Raw genomic sequence first — 22,479 nt, 5'->3', positions numbered from 1 at the left:
GAAAATTGGTAAGAAGTATTTAACACAGCAGCTAATCTGGGCATAAAAATGCAGACATGTGCGTTATTTTTTGTTTTGGTCCATTTCCCTCTACCCCCCTATATTCCATTCAGACTGTGAAATTCGTCTTATTGTTACTTTGACCTATAGAAGTAAATAGACCTTTTACTAGACTTTTTATTGTAATTTATTTTCTGGGCATGTGTGTTTAATGAACAGTTGAATAATGCATGGTTAAATATTAATTTACTTGGTAAGAAAAGGGAACCGGAAGAAAAGAAAGGATTGATTATTGATCTCTGTGAATTATTCTATATAGCTATTTGCCGCAGTGCACTTGAAATTTATTAGGAAGGAGCCATTAGGTTGATGAAAAACTAAATGCACTGGATATCTTTATTCTTTTACAGCAGTCAACTGAAAAAGAAACAAATGATGTGGTGTAGGGCTGATAAGAGGAAGTGATGTATAGGCTCGTCACTTTCATTGACAATGCTTCTATTGTGTGTGTTTGCGTTATCTTTTACCATTATCCTTATTCAGGATCCAGCTGCCAGCTATGATGTCAATGACCAAGATCCGGATCCACAGCCTCGGTATACACAGCTCAATGATAACAGGTAATTTGTTTGTGGCAGTAAAAGCCTAATTAAACACCATTTTTGTACAGAAGCACTCAATTTTTTTATTTATTTATTTTTTTTAACTAAACATTTAAAATCTGTCACTGACACTGTATAAAATTTTTATATATGACAGTGCTGGACAGTTGCTGATCGGTGGAGGGCTGGGTCCTGAGATCCCCCCACTGATCAGAGAAAATACTGCTCTGAAGTCCACAGTTCTTGTATGTCCCAAACACAGAGCTGTCTGCAGGCTCAATGGTAAGTCTATGGGTACCAAAGACAGCTCTGTCACAGTGAATGCATTCATAGACTTACTATTGAACCACTTTTTATGCAGCTTCTGCGGTAGCCATGGACTTCACAACAGTGTTTTGACTGATCACTGGGGGTGTCAGGACCTGGGCCCCCACTAATCAGCAGCGCCTATCAGATATAAAAAAACTTTTATATCGTAACAGTTACACTTTAAATATAATATTATCTATATGGAAAAAGCTGTACATTATAATGGGTGCTTGTATATTAATAGCCTTATAAGTTATTGATGCAGGAGCCCACAAATTCTCATGTATAGTGTCACCTCTATACAAGGTCTTTTCTTCAGTCTTGCATTCAGGGGTATAGACAATCGCTGGCACCATAGAGCGGCACACTATGTGCGGACTGAAGCTCTAAAACTCCAACTGTGTCATGAGTGTGATGCACTAAATTCAGTGGTCCTGATTCATCAAAATACTGACGTAAAACTATTTAGAAACTTTGTAAAAGTTTTACACAACTAGATGAGCACAAATTTTGTGACTTTTGACATTTTTACATCAGTCCACCTTATGAAAAGTGAGTGTAAGGGCTCATACTCACTTGCGTGCAATACGGCCGAGTATCGCATGGTAACACCTGGCTCTGCCGCTGGCACTTTGGAGTGGAGCGTGCAGCTCCATGTATTGCTATGCAGCCGCACTCTCCGCTGTGGAGTGCCGGCGGCAAAGCCGGGTTTTAACATGCGAGACTCTGCCGTATTTCACGCAAGTGACTATGAGCCCTAATTTAGCCGGTGGATGGCCTGGTCGAGGGCAGCCGGCAGCTTCATCATAATTCACACCTTTAAAGATGGCAGAAAATATGACAGAAATGTACCCGAGAAAGACAATGGAGTGCACTTCTTGTGGTGACACGTGGCAGCTAGAAGATGTGCCAGATTCACTGAGACCGTCTACTCTTAATGAATTTGGCACATGTTACTTCAGCGTACCTATAACCAGAAGTGTCCATTTTTAAGAATCCCGGCAAATGTCTTATAACTGCAGAGTTCATCATCCTGTCTTTCTATTAGCATGGGTCTGCATGGCGATTTTCTACACGGCAAGTGTCATGCATTCAAAGATGACAGTATGGCGATCCTGTACATTGCAACAACTTGAAAGTCAGCGTAGTAATATCACTAGGGTAACTTGAAAGACATTCAAATCTATAAATGGAAATCTAACAACTTAAGGATCATAAACGTGACCACATTCACTTTTACTGTGTTGCGATTTAATATCTACCATACTTTGATATGTGGCTGTGCAACATCTGTCATGGATGGGGTTGTAATTTTATCCCAGCATGAAGTCAAAGTATTGTACTAGGGTATCAATTTAGAAGAAATTATGTATATAAAAAAAAAAAAACATTAAAAGATACCTTTATTACAATCTTCTAAAAACCACTTAAAAATGGTATGTGCACACCAAAACAACACACAGTGAAAACAACCTTAAAAATGCTATAGGTCCCTATTGATTACCTATATGACTCCCTGCCAAACTGCGGAAGTTGCTACCCTACGCTACCCCCCCTTTTTTTTTCTATATGATGTTATCCCAGCCTTATTTCTAGTATTTGTTTTCTTTACATAACGTTTTGAAAACGGTTATGTTAATCATTTTGAGATTTCAAAAACACAAAATGTTACATAGAAAAGCTTAACTTTGTTATTTTTTTATCAGTTTCTGAGACTTTTTTTGCTACGCCTCTAACAGAGGGGAAGATCTTTTTCAGTTCATCCAGAACAAATGGGCTTAATAACAACTAAAATCATAAATTAAATGCTACAATTATTTAAGCATTCCTTTGTAATTGTCTTTAATCTGTTCTCCAATATCTCTCCTGCCATGTTTAGTATCTGAGAATGCTCTGCACAACTATCTTACATCAACATATTCACCAGATCCCTTTTTATCTATATGTAAAGGAGCATCTATATTTTTATACTTCATGGAAAGGTAAAGGGCTTTTTCCAGAGAATGATGATGATGATTCCCTAAATTATCATTCATTACGATCTTTGCTCAGTGTAAGGCTATGTGCACACGTTCTGGACGTTTCAAGTTTTTTTTAGCTGTTTTCCGCTGCAAAAACGCTTAAATGCTTACATTAAACATCTCATCAATTTAATGCATTCCGCAATTTTTGTGCCCATGCTGCATTTTTTCTCCGCAAAAAAAATGCATCGCGGAAAAAACGCAGCATGTTCATTAATTTTGCTGATTTTTCACGGATTCGCCGCTATATTATTGCATTGGGAACCTCCTGGAAAAATCCGCAAAAAAAAACGCGAGCGGATTTCCTGCTAAAGTAGTTCGGATTTGCTCAGGAAAATTCTGCAAACTTTCTTGAACGTGTGCACATAGCCTAAAAGGTCCCAAACAATAAAACAGTCACTCAATATTGTCTACATTTTTCTGCCTACTTTCTGCCAGTCTTGTGCAAGTGCACAATTCTTTTCCTGATATTTTGGCTGACGACTTTAGGCTTTCCCATGATGCTGCACAAAGAAGCAGTGTGTTTCAGGTGTGCATTAAAATACATTCACAGGTGTGTCTATAATTAACTCCGATATTGCCAAAAACAATCAAAAGCTTCCAAACACATGACATCATATGGGCAGTCCAGAATTGTTTAAAGGCATAATGATCTTAGTGTATGTAAATTTTTGACTTTGCAGTAAGTAATAAAAATGCCTTAAAACATTTTCTCTCTCATATTCTTCTGGTATTTGGCAAATATTAATAATTATGGTAATCCTAATTGACCTAAAACGGGAAAGTTTTATTCCGATTTCATGTCAGATATTGAGAAAAACATATTCATATGTGTATTTTTATATAGTGTATGTAAACTTCTGGTTTCAACTGTATGTGTGCGTCACCTTGTGTAAACATGTGCTGTCTGCAACGTAAAGGATTATGTATGACCTTTTACATGAAGAATCGTTCATAGAAAATACTCACAATCGTTGCATGTCACAGCGTTCGTAAAAGGACCCTAGGACAATATACCAATACTGGTTCCTGCTAGTTCTTCAAAGTAATAAGCTTGTTTGTATTGTGACATGAAACCATGTTCAGGTAATTAAAAAGGATTTGACCAAAATGGGATTAGTTGGTTTTGTGTTGAATATATTTTAGGTTTCATTTTTCCCATACCTAAATTACACCATGCCGCACAGTCCCGCAGAATATGCACAGTGCTGCCATCCCACTACATGCTTTTTTCTGTCTAATGTTCTATAAAAAAAAACTTGTTGGACATTTCTGAACCCTGTTTCAAGTTGTCAAGCTGCAGAAAAAAAAATCCTCAAAGCATAGCAATATGAGCTCCAAGCATTTTAGATCTAAAGCCATCAAAAGAAGGTTAAAACTTGAACGCTCTCAGTAATGAAGTTCTCCTTTACAAGACTTTTATCATAGAAATTTTGATGGGTCTGGGGGTTGGACACTTCTGTACTTTATTGTGATTTTTTAGCCTCACTGACTTAACTGATTATGATTACTTTCCTGATCGGGTCAACTAAAGAAAAATGTTTTTTTTTTTTTTTTTGTTTATCTGATTTCTTTCACAGAAGTTTGTTTGATAACATAGTGGATGTAATAAGTCTATACACTATGTTCCAAATTATTATGCAAATTACGTTTTACTCAGATTTTCCTAAATGGTCGGTGCAAATGACAGTCAGTCTAATAAAAGTCATCACCCGATAGAGTATACATCGAATTTTATTGAAGAAACCTCCCAATGATAACAGTATAACCTCTAAAATGAATAAAAACTCAAAATGCACTGTTCCTAATTATTAGGCACAGTAGAACTTCTAAACATTTGGTATGTTTTAAAGAACTGAAAATGCTCATTTGTGGAATTTGCAGCATTAGGAGGTCACATTCACTGAACAAAAAAGCTATTTAACTCCAAAACATCCTAACAGGCCAAGTTACATGTTAACATAGGAGCCCTTCTTTGATATCATCCTCACAATTCTTGCATCCATTAAACTTGTAAGTTTTTGGAGAGTTTCTGCTTGTATTTCTTTGCATGAAGTAAGAATCGCCTCCCAGAGCTGCTGTTTTGATGTGAACGGCCTCCCACCCTCATAGATCTGCTTGATGATAATCCAAAGGTTCTCTACAGGGTTCAGGTCAGGGGAAGATGGTGGCCACACCATGAGTTTATCTCCTTTTATGCCCATAGCAGCCAATGACTCAGATGTATTCTTTGCAGCATGACAGCATGAGAGAGTGCATTGTCATGTGTGAAGATGCTTCTGCTCCTGAAGGCACATTTCTGCTTTTTATACCATGGAAGAAAGTTGTCAGTCAGAAACTCTATACACTTTGCAGAGGTCATTTTCACACCTTCAGGAACCTTAAAGGGCCCTACCAGCTGTTCTGGACCAAAACATGACTCCTCAACCTCCTTGCTGACGTCGCAGCCTTGTTGGGACATGGTGGCCATCCACCAACCATCCACTACTCCATCCATCTGGACCATCCAGGTTTGCTCGACACTCATCAGTAAACAAGACTGCTTGAAAAATAGTCTTCATGTATGTCTGGGCCCACTGCAACCATTTCTGCTTGTAATCACTGTTTAGGGGTGGCCGAATAGTAGGTTTATGCACCAAAGCAAGCCTTTGAAGGATCCTACACCTTGAGGTTTGAGGGACTCCAGAGGCACCAGCAGCTTCAAATAACTTTTTGCTGCTTTGTAATGGTATTTTGGCAGCTGCTCTCTTAATTCAATGAATTTGTCTGGCAGAAACCTTCCTCAATATGCCTTTATCTGCATGAACTCTGCTTCAGTCATAAATCTCTTCATAGTATGATGATCACTCCTAAGTTTTCGTGAAATATCTAATGTTTTCAAACCTTGTCCAAGGCATTGCACTATTTAACACTTTTCAGCAGCAGAGAGATCCTTTTTACTTCCCATATTGCTTGAAACCTGTGACCTGCTTAATAATGTGGAACATCATTTTTTAAGTAGTTTTCCTTTAATTAGAATCACCTGGAAAACTAATTATCACATGTATTTAAGATTGATTTCAGTGATCCATTGAGCCCTGAGACACAATACCATCCATGAGTTTATTTGAAAAACAAAACGATTAAATCTTTGACACTTAAATCCAATTTGCATAATAATTTGGAACACAGTGTACACTCCTGTTAAAATGCCAGTTTTGATATATAAAAAAAAATCTAATTAAGAAGAATAATTTCAGAACTTTTTGCACCTTTAATGTCACCCATAATTTGTACACCTAAATTGAAAAAAAAAAAAAAAAACTGAAATCCTTTTGGGTGGGAAAATTAAATAACTAAAATAATGTGGTTACATAATTATGCCCACCCTTAAGCTGATAATTTATTGAAGTACTTTATGAATTTGACAGCATTCAGCCTTTTTGGGTAGGAGTCTATTAACATGGTACATCTAGATTTAGCCCTCTTCAAGTGAAACCACAGATTTCCAATTGGATTCAGGTCTGTGTTGTGGCTGGGCCATTCCAAATGTTGAACTTTTTCTGATGAAACCATTCTTTTGTTGGTTTGAAAGTTGTTGTTGTGCTGAAAGGTGAAACTCCTCTTCAATTTCAGGGTTTGTTTTTTTTTTTCTTTTAGCGGAGTCCTGAAGGTTTTGTTGCAAAATTGATCATTTGAACTGTTAGTAATTCCGTCTCCAATTCCAGCTCCCGATGGACAGCTCCAAAGTATAATGCTGCCTCAATCATACTTCACTGTGCGTATGGTGCTGTTTTGCTGATGTGCAGTGTTAGATTTTCTCCAAACATACCGTTTAAAATTATGGCCAGAGGTTCAACCTTATTCTCATCAGACCTTAACACATTTTCTTGTATGCTTCTGGAAGACTTTATGGAGGTGTTGGTTAAAGGCTAGGCATGTATGTTTTTCTTGATAATAAAATGGTTCCGTCTGGCCACACTACCCCACACGTCAGATATGAAGAATATAGGAGATTGTCGTCATAGGCAGTATGCAACTAGTACTTGCCAGAAATTCATGCAGCACTTTTAAATTTGCTGTAGTCCTCTTGGCAGCCTTCTGGACCACTTTTCTTTTTGTCTTTTCATCAATTTTTGAGGGACAACCTGTTGTAGGTAATGTCACTATTGTTCCACTTTACGATGATTGTCTTCACAGTGTTCTTTAATGTCTGTAAATGTATTTGTATCCTTCTCCTGAATGACAGTTTTCAACAATAAGATTCCTTTGCTGTGTTGTGAGCTGTTTACGGACCATTGCTTTTGCCGTAAAATGCCAATAAAAAAATTCGGCTAGAACAGCTAATCATTATATGGGGTTAATCAGAATCACTGTAAATGATAGCAGCTCCGTACTGACTACTACTTGGCATGAGTTTAAATATGATTGGCTAATTCGGAACAAACCCACATCCCCAAGAGTGTGTTCACACTTAGGCAACCACATTATTTCAGTTTTGTTATTTTTATGTATCTCCCTCAAAATAATTTCAGTTTTTCTAAATCTATTTGTACAGATTATGGGTGATAGTAAGGGGGGGAAAACAACGGTTGAGAAACCTGGAAGATAAAAAAACAAGACAGAACAAGAATCGACGCCTTCGAATCTTGTCTTTCTGGAGAAGGATGGTGTTACAGAACCCCTCCAGCACCCAGAATATGTTGGGCTGTTATATGTATGTATAATAGGTTCCATGTGAGATGCATCAGCCCACAGGCTGCGCTCCTGGGCAGATGGGACAAGATTGTTGTGAATTAGACTTTTTTGGCTCCCTCTTGTGGTCACTAGTGATATGACTCTGGGATTGTCTTTCCCTAGTTTGGCACCCACCTGGGTCGTTAGTCCAGGGGTGTTGCTATATAAACTTCCTGAATTCTCAGTCTGGTGCGTGGCATCGTTGTAATCAGTTCCTTTCTGTTTGCTCCTGTCTGCTGGTCGTGGTTCTTGGAAAATTAAGCTAAGTCCTGCTTCCTTGTTTTTTGGTTATTTGCATTGCTCTTATTTATTTGTCCAGCTTGTACTAAATGTGATTCCTGATTTTGCTGGAAGCTCTAGGGGGCTGGTATCCTCCCCCCGGGCCGTTAGACGGTTCGGGAGTTCTTGTATATCCAGCGTGGAAATTTTTGATAGGGTTTTTGCTGACCGTATAAGTCATCTTACTATATTCTGCTATTAGTCAGTGGGCCTCTCTTTGCTAAATATCTAGTTCATTCTTACGTTTCTTTTCTTCTTACCTCACCGTTATTATTTGTTGGGGGCTTGTATCCAACTTTTGGGGTCTTTTCTCTGGAGGCAAGAAAGGTCTATCTTTTCCCTTCTAGGGTTAGTTAGTTCTCCGGCTGGCGCGAGACGTCTAGAACCAACGTAGGCACGTTCCCCGGCTGCTGCTATTTGTGGTGCTAGGATTAGTTATACGGTCAGCCCAGTTACCACTGTCCTATGAGCTGGTTTTTTGTGTTTGCAGACTTGGTAATTACTTCTGAGACCCTCTGCCATTGGGGTCATAACACAAGATATCCCCCTTCTGTCCTCCCCCACCTTTGTAATTCCCACAGTAAATATCGGCAGGCTCCGGCCACCTGCAGCTATTGTAATGTATGTCTGGCCTGCTGCTTTTCTATTGGCCTGCCCTCTGTATCTGTGTTATATATTCTGTGTCCTGTGAATAAAGTGTTGTTAGACTGGAAATATGTGGAGAAGCAGTGAGATTTTATATGCACCCATGTAATCAAGGAATTCCAGCCAGCGTCCTTCATTCAGAATCCAGCCAAAGCAGAGTGGACCTCCTGAAACACAGGGTGGTACTGAAAGAGGTACTACAGCACAGTAGACCCCGTTACAGATGGCATCATTACCATGGATGGCAAGGAGAACAAACCAATCAATATTGGAACAAATCAAACCAGATATGTCACTCGGAGCTAGGATCACCAATCTACGACTTGACTACTTTGGACACATCATACAAAGAGAGCAAATACTGGAGAAGGACATCATAGTCAGAAGAATAGAAAGAACAAGGCGGAGTAAGATCGGCAACCCAGTTGCTTCGTACTATCAAGGTAACGTTGGAGAAGACCCTGGTAGACCTATCTAGACTTACAGAAGATTGATCTTTCTACAGATTGTTGATCCACCAAGTCGACATGGCTCGAGTTCGAGCCGAAGACCGTTAAATAATAAATTAAAGGGGGCAAAGTTCTGAAATAATTCTTCTTGGTATGATTTTTTTATGACAAAAACCTGGCATTTTAACAGGGATATAAATATTTTTTTATATCCATTGTATGTATAGAAAATTATTTTTATCAAGCCACATCGCTTTATTTTGGTCTGAGGCAGATCTAAGACTGCCTTCTAACAAGTGCATCTGAACTCCAAAAATAGTATTTTTATATTATGTTGAGTGACAAAACAGATTTTACTGTAACCCTTTATATTCAGCGTACAATACCATACCTGCTCTCCGATATCTCTCTGGGAATTTCTAGTATCTTAAATCTAAAGGAAACAAAAATTAATTGTGGTGAACTTCAAGCTGACATCTCAATATTTTATCGCTTAAGAGTAAATAAAGATTTTGCACATTAATTCTGCTCTGTGATGGGGTTTGAACTGCATAGTGGGATTATAGGGTAGAACAGAATGTGACAGTGTGGTGCTTTAGTCTTTGTGGCTTGTCATACGCGGAAATGAACACTAAACGTTGATGAATTTACAATTCCATAAAGCATTGACTCCAAATACTTAAACATATCCTTATGTCAATTATTACTCTAGATGTGAAACTATTTAAAGGAGGCAGATAACATGGGCAAATCTACCAGAAAAATAGCTGATGTACTGCAGATAAGGAGGAGGTGACAACCAGTGTTAAGATCACAGAGCATGCTTATTACACTATCCACTTGTCTGCTAAAAAGTGTGAAGACCTCAAATTACCGTATACCATTGGTTTGAGGCATAAGTTAGACATAAGGCATTACCTGGCCACTTGGCACACGTTTTCAAGCCATTTAGTCTCTTCTTTTGTTCCTATGTTTCCTGGTCAGACTAAGTATTGCGATGTATGTATTGTGATGTATGTGTCCCCTGATCAGAACTAAATAGACTCGGACCATCAGACATTAATGTGTGAATCCAGCCTTACACTAAAACTTTGCTATATCTTTATGCTGATAGAAAGTTTTGCGAGAGAGAAATTTCAATATCCTCCTTTTCTGACATTCTAGACTTTGAAAGGTGTTAAGAGAAGATAAAAGTAGGTTTACCTTAACATTTTGGTTTCTATAAATTCTGTAGGCTTGTTCTTTGCTGATCAGATTCCAAGCATCACATCATTAATAGATTTTTAAAATATAGAACAAAGTGTTCTTGAAGATTAAAGGCGTTCCAAAGTCTGACCTATTTTTAATTGCATAAGTGGACAATGCATTTATAGCTAAAACAAATGTCTTCATTTCTATTTCTCCTAATTCTAGACTCTTTCTGTCCTAGATTCTGTTGCTAGCATTACAGACAACACCACATTTTTTTTGTTTCAAATATCATTTTGCTGAAATCTGTAATAAGCTTTCTAGACTAGGCATAAATATGAAATTGAATGGGGAATTCATATTAGTCTTGGGAAGCAATGTTCCCTTGCACGCTTGGCTTCCTGTAAAGGCCCCTGGTCAGAAAGCACTTAAGAAATTGAAGTAGGAATTGACGGAAAATTACTTTCCATACCTTGATGGTGACATTTTCAAATACTGTAGGATTTTCTCTGACAGCATTGTGCTGCTTCCATAAGAATACTATATTTATGCAAAGGACTCTTAACCTCACTGTCGAACACTCAACGAATCTTGTGCATGGGTTTTATTAGAGTAGGAGTCTCGCATGATGCTCAACATTTTATGATTGCATCTGCAGTGGTACCTCCCAAAGTGCAGTTAACTTTCTCCAAATCTGTTCTCTTTATCTGATAGTTATTTATTTCTCCTACTGAGCAGCTGCTTTGTCTGATTCTACATACCTTGTTCTACAGGTCTCACTGTCCTTGGAATCAAGGTCACCTGTTATGTCTTGTGTTCTACGTCATTGTGTGGGAGAGTATCTCTTTGAGCTTATTCTTGATGACCTTTTGTACAAGCTCTTGCATAGAAAGAAAAACTTCCTAGTTCCAAATGAACTAGCAGATGGTAACTTTAGTTTCCAGAAATGTAATATGAAACAGAGTGCTTAAAGCTCTGAGAACAGTGTGTATGTGTGAATATATATGTATATGTATGTGTGTTTATATATTTAGTATATGCGCAATCGGGCTTATTGCAGTGAAAACCTGACCTGACGACTGTTTAGATGGGCCTCAAATTAAATGGTGAAATCTATGGGCCCAATTTTTCAGAACTTTAACTCCAGAATTCTGGCTTAAGGCAATGTGCACTCGTTCGGAATTGCCGCGGAAAAATACGCAGCATTAGCACAGCATTGCGGAATCCCATTGAATTCAATGGATTGTGTTGTGTATGCGTTTTCGTGGCAAAAAAAGCTGCAAAAACGCATACAATCTGCAACGTGTGCATATAGCCTAAAAGCTACAAATTTAGACTGGAAATGGTGGTGTGCCCAAATTTTGCATCTTTTGGTGTTTTCACTCCAGTTTTGCCCAGCTTCGAGTAGATGGGCTGAGCTGGGTCGGAACCCTGCAGCTCGCCAAATTCATTACAAGCTTTGGCTTTCCCTACTTCAACAATCTCACTCCAGTCCTAGACTGGAGTAATACTTCTGGTATGGCGCATGTAGATGGACACCATTCTTTAAACTATGCTTAAAGCTAGAGCAATATGCAATGGGAATTATACGGCCAGGCTGGGAGATTTTTGCTAAATGAAATTCTCACTGCACAATCGGTAACAATCCCAAAAAGAAGAAAATTTGAATCATTTAAAGACCCCAGGGTAGGTGAACACAGAAATGAATCACTTGTTAAATAGGTAAAAAGAAATGTATGTCAAATAGAAAAAGGGAGCATATCTAAAGAAGAATATAATGCTGTCTACAGGGCATGCAGGGCAAGCATTAGAACTAAAGCCAGTAGCGAAGCAAGGCTTGCAAAAACATTAAAAAGGATTTGGGGAATATGTCAAAAGAAAAGTCATATATGCTCTAGAATTTTTACAGGAGGAAAAGGTGAAGTGGTTAGAAATGATGCTGAGAAGGCTGAACTTTTAAATTCATATTTTTTATCTCTGTTTTCTAAGAAAGCAATTATAATATCAACTTATCTTCACGGTGCCATAGAAGGAATAAAAAATCCATACGATCTATAAACTGAAAGATGGTGAGGACCACTTAGCTAAATTTAAATCTCCTGGTCCAGATTAATTACATCTTAGGGTACTGAAAAAGTTAGCAGAGGAAATTGCAGAACCACTAGCCAGAATCTTTGAAAAATCCTGATGAACAGGAGAAGTCCCAGAAGACTGGAGAAGAGCAAATGTTGTCCCTATCTTCAAAAAAGAAAAGATGAAGCCAGGAAATTACAGACCAGTAAGCCTTACTTCTATACCAGTAAAGAACTTTGAACAAATTGTTAAACAGCATGTATGTAAGTACTTGGATAAGAATACAGTAATTAACCAGCGCCAGCATGGGTTTGTAGCAAACCAGTCATGCCAGGCTAATCTAATCTCCTTCTATGATGGAATCACTGACTGGGTGGAGCATGGAAATGCGGTTGATATAATATATCTCAACTTCAGCAAAGAAAGTATCTCATACTATCCTTATTGAAAAAATTACCAAGTATAAAGTATGGGATTGACAAGGCTACGATTAGGTGGATTCATAACTGGCTTAGTGATTGTACTCCGAGTGGTGATAAATGGTTGCACATCCAGTTGGAAGTGTGTTTCAAGTGAGGTGCCACAGGGCTCTATCCTGGCCCTAGTGTTGTTCAACATTTGTATAAACTATCTTCAGTAGATCAGGGAAATAAAGGTAAACTAATTAAATTTGCAGATGCTGCAAATTTAGGAGGGATAGCTAACACTACAGAAGACAGAGGATGCAGAAGGATTTAGACTAGCTCAAACAATGGGCAGCGACTAAGGCCGGTTTCACATTTGCGGTTATGTCCGCAGCGTTTCTTCCGCAAATATCCGCATGCGTTGTGTTTTCCTATATTTAACATTGGGGACGCATGTGTCTGCTATCGGTTGCGTTTTGCCGCGTTTGACGACGCATGCGTCGTTTCGTCTGCGGTTTGGCGCGGTAAACGCAACTTGTAATTTTAGAGGCGTCAATTTGCCGCCTAGAAACGTATGCGGTTGTTAGCGCAAGGAATGCGGCAAAAAAACGCATTGCTATCTATGGGAACGCATGCGTACACGTCTTTGCGTACGCATGCGTTTGATGCGCTTGCATACTTTGGACTGCGCATGCCCATTAAAGACCCACCCTCCTGGAAATATCAAACACATGCGCATAAAAATCGCAAACACATGTAAAAACGCATGCAAACGCTGCGTTTTTTTACTATCATGCGTAAGCTGATGCGGATAAAAAACGCTGTGTTAACAGACGTTTGCATGCGTTTTTGCATGTGTATGCGGTTGCAGAAGATACACTGTGGACTTAACCGCAAATGTGAAAGTAGGCTTATAGAATGGTATTTACCAGGGAGAAATGCAAAATTCTACATCTGGGAAAGAAAAATGAAAATTACATCTACAGAATGGGAGGAATAGAACTAAGTGATTGCTTAGATCAGACTGCACATGAGTCAACAGTATGATGCAGCAGCAAAAGGAAAACACACAGTTCTAGGATATATTATGAGAAGCATAGATCACGCAAAGTAATTATCCCCCTCTACTCCTCCTTGCTCATGCCTCATCTGGAATACTGTGTCCAGTTCTGGGCACCATATTTTAAATGACATTGAATAACTGGAGCAAGTTCAATGTGTGAGCAAAGCCGGTCTTGATGAATTGGGCCCTTTTTATATCTACATTTATATTGCAGCTGTTTTTAACCCCTTCATGACGGGGACTTTTTTCGTTTTTCGCTCCCCTTCTTCCCAGAGCCATAACTTTTTTTTTATTATTTTTCCGGCAATATGGCCATGCGAGGGCTTATTTTTTTGCGGGAAGAGTTGTACTTTTGAATGACACCATTACTATTGGTTTTACCATGTCGTGTACTCAAAAGCAGGAAAAATATTCCAAGTGCGGTGAAATTGCAAGAAAAGTACAATCCCACACTTGTTTTTTGTTTGGCTTTTTTGCTATGTTTACGAAGTGCTAAAACTGACCTGCCATTATGATTCTCCAGGTCATTACAAGTTCATAGACCCCAAACATGTCTGGGTTCTTTATCTAAGTGATGAAAAAAATGTCAAAAGTTTGCTAAAAAATTGTGCCATTTTTCGAGACCCATAACGTCTCAATTTTTTGTGATCTCTGGTTGGGTGAGGGCTTATTTTTTTGCGCTCCGAGCTAGCTTTTTAAATGCTACCACTTTTGTGCAGATACATTCTTTTGATCGCCCCTTATTGCATTTTGCTGCAATGTCACGGCGACCAAAAAAAATGTAATTCTGGCATTTAGATTTTTTTTTTTTATCTCACTACGCCGTTTAGCGATGAGGTTAATCCTTTTTTTTTTTTTTTTTTCTTTTTTTTCTTTTTTTTAATTGATCGACCGATTCTTAACGCGGCGATACCAAATATGTTTGATTTTATTTTTATTTTGAATGGGGCAAAAGGGGGGGTGATTTGAACTGATATGTTATTTATTTGTTTAATATTTTTTTTTAATTTTCTTTAACTTTTGGCATGCTACAATAGCCTCCATAGGAGGCTAAAAGCTGCTATAGCTTGATCGGCTCTGCTACATAGAGGCGATGCTCAGATCGTCTCTATGTAGTAGAATTACAGACTTGCTATGAGCGCCGACCACAGGGTGGCGCTCATAGCAATCTGGCATCAACAACCATAGAGGTCTCAAGGAGACCTCTGGTTGTTATGTCGATGAACCGGTGGCCCCCGATCATGTGACGGGGTTCAGCGGTGTCCGTATTTCCGCCTCGATGGCCAGAAGCGCGATTTAAATTCCGCTGTCAGTTTGACAGTGGCATTTAACTAGTTAATTGGCTCAGGGTGGATCGTGATTCCACCCGCACCTATTGCGGGCACATGTCAGCTGTTCAAAACAGCTGACATGTCCCGGCTTTGATGCGGGCTCACTGCCGGAGCACACATAACAGTGGGGGATACTGACAGCGGCATACTAATAGGTCCGATGTCAGTAAGGGGTTAATTTGAGTAAACACTTCACCATTTCATTGGGGCCTATGCAAATCTATACTTGAAGGTCCCATCTAAACATAGGTCATCTTATCATTGGTAGACGGATTCATAATTTCATCAAATATGTGCAAAAAAATCTCACATTTTACATATGTAGCGAATCCGAGTGGTGTTGCATAGTGTTCATGTATACACACTTGTATTGGAGCCAGAGCGTACTTGCACATTACATACCCAATATAGTGCATCATATCCATCAATTGTTAAGACTGTTTTAATAAAAGCAAATTCTATCTGAATCCTATTCTTTCCTACCTAGGCACATAGCGAGGTGAGTCTGTAAATTGGAGTCCCAGAACAGTGGCAGATCGGCTCATATAATGTGACCGAATTGGTGCAGAGAATCTTACATTTTTACATGCGTTGCAATACTGGAATTCATGTATAGAATATTTGCATAGTGCTGTTTTATAGTGTTTGTACAGTGGATATGAAAAGTCTACACATCCCTGTTAAAATGTCTGTTTTTGGCAAGTCTGAAAAATCCATACTAAGAAGAATTATTTCAATTTTCTTTTCTATATATAATCCCAACCATGATCTGTACCATTCTTTGGACGTTCTTCCTTGCAGTAACGCCCCTAATCTGTCAGATTGTTAGGACTTCTTCTGTGTACTTCTTCAGGTTTTCCATAGATTTTCAATTAGATTCAAGTCTGGGGTCTGATTAAGCCAATTAAAAGTTTGATCTTCTTCTGGCAAAGCCATTCTTTTGTTCCTTTGGAGGTCAGTTTAAGGTCATTGTTATGCTGAATGGTGACGTTTTTCTTCCTCTTCAGCTTTTTAGCAGAGGCCTGAAGGATATGTTTCAAAATTGACTGATATTTGCGACTGTTCATAATTCTGTATACCTTGACTAAAGCTCCAGTTCCAGGTGCCGAATAAAACTGCTCTAAAGTACATTGCTGCTCCCACCATGCTTCAATGTCGGTACTGTGTTCTTTTGGTGATGTTCAGTGTTGTCTTTGCACCAAGCATACTTTTTGTAATTTTAGCCAATAAGTTCAACTTTGGTCTTGTCAAACCTTAAGACATTTTGCCACATGCTTTTGACAGACTTGATGTAGGTCTTTGCACAACATTGTTGGTAATGGATGTTTTTCTTTGTAAGTAAAGTCTTCCATCTTGCCAGAGATGGTTGTCACATGCAGTATAGAACCAGTACTTGCCAGAGTTTCCTGCAGCTTTAATGTGGCCTTTTGGCGGCCTCCCAGACCAATTTTCTTGCTGTCTTTTCAGCAATTTTTGAGCGATGTCCAGTTGTAAGTAATGTCACTGTTGTGCCAAAATTAGGCCACTTCTTGATGACCCTCTTAAAGGGAACCTATCACCCCGTTTTTTAAAGATTAGATAAAAATAGTGTGAAATAGGGGCAGAGCTGGGCTTTACATTTGTGCCTTTTTGGTGCCTTTACACCCCCGTTAGGCTGCCGAAATACCTTTGTGAAGTGGCCGTTTTGTCCTGTCACTCAAGTTGGTCAGGTCGGATGGGCATGGTCACAGCGCTGTTTCTCCCCCAGATCAGGCTCATCATTACGTTGGTGGCGTAGTGGTGTGGGCATGTCCAAAGCGAAGATCCACTGCCCAGGAGATTCAAAACAGCGCGGTCTTCGCTATTCGCCGTTTACCGGTGGGCGCGGCCATCTTTCCTGTGGCCGCGCGTGCGCAGATGGAGCGCTCTGCTGCCCGGGGCTTCAGGAAAATGGCCGCCGCGATCTCCATCTGCGCACGAGCGGAATCCCGTGGCCATTTTCCTGTCCTCTGCAATTTTTTTTTTTTTTTTTCTAGAAAATTGGGGAACTATTATTTTTCTCTGAACGAGGTGGCTTCTAAAAGTGTTTTAGGACTGGTTTCAAAGTTGAATTCAATGCCATTCCTCCCAACAAATCAAAAAACATTCAAACGTTAGAGTTTTCCATACTAAGTGATTCTCTTCCTCTTCAGAACTAATTCCAGTTCCTGCTGTTGAAGGAAGGAATTTTTCTCATCCCATTTCTTTATGAAGCAACTCATTTAGAATAATTTCTCAATGCTCCTATATTTTGTAAAATTCAGTATAAAACTCCTGTTTCCTAAATGTGGCAATTTTAATCCTGGATGGCGCCTATCATGTGGCAATTCTGCCTCTCAAACATTTCTAGCTTGTTTCTGAATAAAGGTGCATTTCCACTGAAACCTAATCATCAGCGAGTGTTCCTAGGAAGAAAAAAAAAAAGCCCTGAAGCTAAAAAGGTGATCTGTGTCACAGCCATTTCATAGATCTATGCGACAAGGAAAGAGAATGATTTTATGAAAAAAAAAAAAAAAAAAACGTAAACATTTCTCTCAACTACTGGATCATCTGACAGGCCTGGAATCGTAAATTAGACATACCGGTAATTGGTAATTATTGGGAAAAGTGAAAGAAGATCAAACATTGATAAATTCTCCTTGCTCCATTTAGGTCATGGAGAGCATTGAAAATGTTGGTATCTCCACCATTGCTCCTTCCTCAGTGTAGGGCCTTTATTACAGGGCCACATGGTCCGTCCTCATTTACCTAATAGCTCTGAGACTGTGTGCGATCCTCAGGACTACATCTGACTACTAAGTTATTTCCACCTTGTTAGCTAGCAGAAAGCAGTGACATCTGACATTTACCTGAGGGCATAGAAGACCTTTAACAACTTTGCAGGGTTAGCAAAGGATCCCTTAGGTAAGTACAACATTTCTGTGGCTGGATTTCCTCCAGGCAGGGCTTGACAATAATCTGGAAGATGCAGATTTTAGCATTAACCCCTTGAGAGAATACTGCTGTCCTTTAAAAAATGCATCCATTTTTTCTTTTCCTTTATTTTTTTTTCCTTGTCCCATTCTGAAACCTATTAACTTGTCAAGGGAGTGACGGAGCGGGCAATTCCCAGATTTTTTTTGTTTTACTTTATTATTATTATTCTGTATGATTTGTCATACCATCTATTTTTTTACTCCTTTTTCACACATAAACCAACGCTTACAAAAAGAAGCAGAAATATTTAGCTGCATTCTGAGAAGCCTTTTTCTGTTGACAGAGCTTTGAGTGCCTGTTTGTTTTTTGTTTTTTTTTCAGGACAAGCTGTGTTTTGTACTGATCACTTCTTGTAATCCTCTGGATAAACCTCATGTGATGATCACACAAGTACTCTTGTCATTGTGAGGAGTCATCAGTGCTGAGTCTGAAAATGAGTGTTGCCCCTGTGTGATCATCATATGATCAGGACCGGGTTTTTATCCCTTGGCGGTAAACCATGAAGGTTCCTATTGAATGCCTTCAGGCAAAGCTCTAGAAAATTGCAAAGAATTTATAGAGAAAGTAGTTTGGAGAATTGTATAACGTTTCCGGAGACAAAGAATGACCCTCTTAAACCTCTTTCTTCTTTGTATTTGATTTTCATAGATAACAAGACACTATAGTTCCCTCCTTTTCTTAACCCTAAAGATCCCACAGAACCCTCCTTCATTTGCCCGGGTCTTATTCAGAACTCTCTTTTGTAGGTTATTTTATTGCAGAATCGGGTCTGAACAAGGCTCTCGACCCCAGACTGGCTGCGCTACCAATATGGCAAACTAGTCTGAGTCTTTGGATCCTCCTAGAATTCAGCACATTCTTCTTTATTAATTTCTAAACCTAACACATCTTTTTAACCCTTTAATCCCTGACAAGTACGTTGGTCAGGAAATGACATCCTCACCTTGCAGATCGCGCAGGTGACCAGAATATAGGACCACGGCCATGCTCTAACATGGCTAGTAAGCTCCAATATCTGTAGTTTAACTCTGTCTGCTGCATTCCGTGCACATCATGGCATAAAAGAGCAGAAACTGAGGGTCTCGCCGAATCCTGTGTGTCCACACATTGAACAAGTATTGTACTTTTTTACATAAACGCCGTATTGTGTACATCTGTCTGTGAGATATATGGAATACCAAGTGTGTTTTTTCTTTTTCTGGTGCGTGCGGTAAACCTTCTGCTTTAAAGGTTTATTTATTAGCGTTTCCCAAACACTTTCTCGTGCAAAATTTGTCGAACAATAACCATCTAGGAATTTTGCAGCTCTAGATGAGACTCTGGAGAGCTGGAAGAAACCTGCGCTGCACAGTTTTATGTGGGGTAGGCAGCGTTCTTGTTATGTTTGCGGCCCCTTAGGATATGCCGTTAACAGTACTTGACTTTTTATGCTGTGGCTTAAAAATGCTGACTTGTGTTATCCCTAAGTGATGGCGGTTTGGTCTATTTTACAGCCTGCTGTTGTGTGACTTTGTTTTATATCTCTCTGATAACGGCCTTCTGTGAGATGTCTGTGCAGGTAGCGGAGGGTTTGTCCTGTGACCCAGCATTGTGTGAGTCTCTAGGATTGGTGGAACAGATGTATTATGGTGAATGCTGGAAGCGCAGCTGATACACTGTACATTTATGCTTCGTACATAACTTGGCTTTCATTAATGAAGATTTCAACTGGATTGGGAATCACTTAAAGGGAATCTGTCACTGGCTTTTTGCCGCCTAATATGACAGCAGCATAATGTAAGGGCAGAGACCCTGATTCCAGTGATGTTTCACTTTCTCGGCTTCTTAATGTAATTGTGATAAAATCAATGTTTTATCAGCAAGAAATGATCTGTAGAGGATTATTAAACCTGCTGCCAGGTAGTCGAGCATTGTGAGCGTTGTATAACTCTGCCCCCCATCATTGATTGACAACTTTATGCCTATGCACAGAAATCTGCCAATCAGTGGTGTGTGGGGTTATACAGCGCTCTGCATTCAGACAACTGGTAGATCTGCAGCAGATCAAATACTGATTTTATCAAAATGACAGCATGCCACCCAGTAAGTGAATCATGGTCCCTGCCCCTACATTATTATGCTGTCTGATGGGTTAGCAAAAGCCTGGTGATCGATTCCCTTATAAAGGCTGTAATTTTGACGGCAACATAAAAGCATAGCATCAGTTAAGGGTTAAACTGACTGGTGGCCCTTTGGTACGCCAAAGGTTCTTCTGCCAAGCTCATGTACTTTTAGTGTTTGCCTTTCAGAACTGAGGATCCTGCCTATGGCGCAAGATGCAGCAGACAAATAAGATTAATGTCCTGTCTGCACAATGCTCCACTTCATTCACCGCTGAAGAGTCTGTCCTAGTCTCAGTTTGGTGTGAAAGACAAGTCCTAATATAGCGGCAGGGGGTTAACTCTTGTCTCCCCGGAGCAGGATGGGAGCTGGCGCAGACTGAAGGGGTCACTATAAACTTGTAAATGGCTAAACACAGGTAGCTGTAGAGCGCATCCGTTCCTGGAACATACAGACTATTTTACGGGCTGCAACCTTAGAACATACGCCTAGAAGAAAAAAAATGACCTCCGTATATAAGTGTCCTGTGTCTGCATTTTGAACGGGAGGAGTTTGCATTTGTGTAGATAATAATGTCTAATAATAATAATGTCTTATAATAATATCCCTTGCCTCGTCCTATTTAAGAGATTATGCTCAAATGGAAAAGTTCTGTAAAGTAATACTTTGCAAGGAATTAACCATTTCAGTTTTTACTTTGCAAGGAATTAACCATTTCAGTTTTAGCTTTTAGTAAATGTGTCTGAGTACTACAAATAGAAATGTATTAAAATTATCCGCATGTATTTTTTCTTTTTTTTTTTCTTTCTAGGCATGGAACGCGCTGTGCTGGAGAAGTGGCCGCAGTGGCAAATAATGGCATATGTGGTGTTGGAATAGCTTATAATGCCAATATTGGAGGTAATGTACGCCCGTATAGATGATAAAGGAAAATTTGTTCTAAATAACTGGCTGCTGATAATTTTTAGACGTATGGGTACAAATGAAAACATTCTTACAGAATCCGCTTTCATTGCTGTTATTCATTTTCCATTACAGCACCAATATAATAATAATAATCTTTTTATTTATATAGCGCCAACATATTCCACAGCGCTTTACCGTTTTGCACACATTATCATCATATTCTGTGCAATGTATAAAGATTGTGAGAAGGAAGAAAAAGCTGCAAGGAAAAAGTATTGCACACCCATAATAAACGATGAGATTTATTGAAAAAAAATGTTCCAGCACAAAGACAAACCAAATATCAGGAAAGGGGGGGGGGAGACAATAATCCTAAAAAGTATGAGCCCTTCATCAGGCGTGTGCTGATGCAGCGGTAAGATCACCCTGGCTGAACCAGAAGGAGGACTGCATATGGGATGACTTATGATAAATCTGCGGAATGGGCCGCCTTAATAAACCTCCGCATGAGGGTCCCGTTAACTTCTGTCCACTTTTGGAGTGAATAGATAAGTGATCATGTCTGTGTGTAGCTCCCTCCAATTACTCTCACGTGCAAGCGTACAAAAGCTTGATCTCGCATACATCATACTTTTATGCCATCTCCTGTGCTTACACTGTACATGCCCCAGATGGCACTTGCTAAGGCAGGAGCGCTCCCCGTTCATCTATCTGCAGTTAGAGACTAAGAACACTAATCTCCATCCTCCTTGTCCATTAAGCAGAAAAGGAGAGCGGCACAAGTCTGTTTATTGGACGTGCAGAAGGCCCTGCAGACTGGCATGTACTGTGTGCTGGCATCTCTTATGTTAGCCTTAAAAGAACATTCAGTGTAGAAAGCAATGTCTACATGTCACATTTTTACTGTCCCAGCTAAATGAATCTTCCTGAAGTCTCATGCACACGCGGCTTATTTTTTACTTGCAGATTTGAAGCGGTTTCCGATCTGTCAATTCTTTCAGCGTTTTTTCAGTGTTTTACCTGCCATGAGACTGATGTTTTTTGAGCAGAAAAGTATTCAGCAAATACTTAACATGTGCACACACCTTTTTATATGAGAAACTATTGGCCCCCGGCATCTGGATTTTCCTGGGAATGTATATTGAACACCACAGGACGAGCAGATGTGACGATAGTGGCTAACAATCCTACCTAATGACTAGCTTTCTTTGGCAGGAGTTCGGATGTTGGATGGTGAAGTGACTGACGCAGTAGAGGCAAGGTCTTTAGGGCTAAACCCCAACCACATTCACATCTACAGTGCCAGCTGGGGACCAGAAGACGATGGGAAGACTGTGGATGGCCCTGCCCATCTTGCGGAAGAAGCCTTCTTCAGAGGTGTCAACCAGGTACAGTATGT

General features: G+C 39.5%; 1 protein-coding gene across 3 annotated transcripts in view; it reads left to right on the top strand.

Annotated features, from left to right (window-relative positions):
- Nucleotides 1–22,479, top strand: part of FURIN (furin, paired basic amino acid cleaving enzyme) — a 297,012-nt gene that overhangs the window by 215,005 nt on the left and 59,528 nt on the right. For all 3 annotated transcript variants that reach the window (XM_077263564.1, XM_077263562.1, XM_077263563.1), the window contains 3 exons: nt 544–620; nt 20,986–21,074; nt 22,296–22,468. In XM_077263564.1, the coding sequence (XP_077119679.1) occupies nt 544–620; nt 20,986–21,074; nt 22,296–22,468 (339 nt within the window). The remainder of the gene's footprint in view (nt 1–543; nt 621–20,985; nt 21,075–22,295; nt 22,469–22,479) is intronic.

The sequence above is a fragment of the Ranitomeya variabilis genome, chromosome 5, assembly GCF_051348905.1.
Source record: "Ranitomeya variabilis isolate aRanVar5 chromosome 5, aRanVar5.hap1, whole genome shotgun sequence".
NCBI lineage: Eukaryota > Metazoa > Chordata > Amphibia > Anura > Dendrobatidae > Ranitomeya > Ranitomeya variabilis.
Note: the sequence above shows the minus strand (reverse complement) of the source record. Positions and strands in the feature narration are given on the sequence as shown.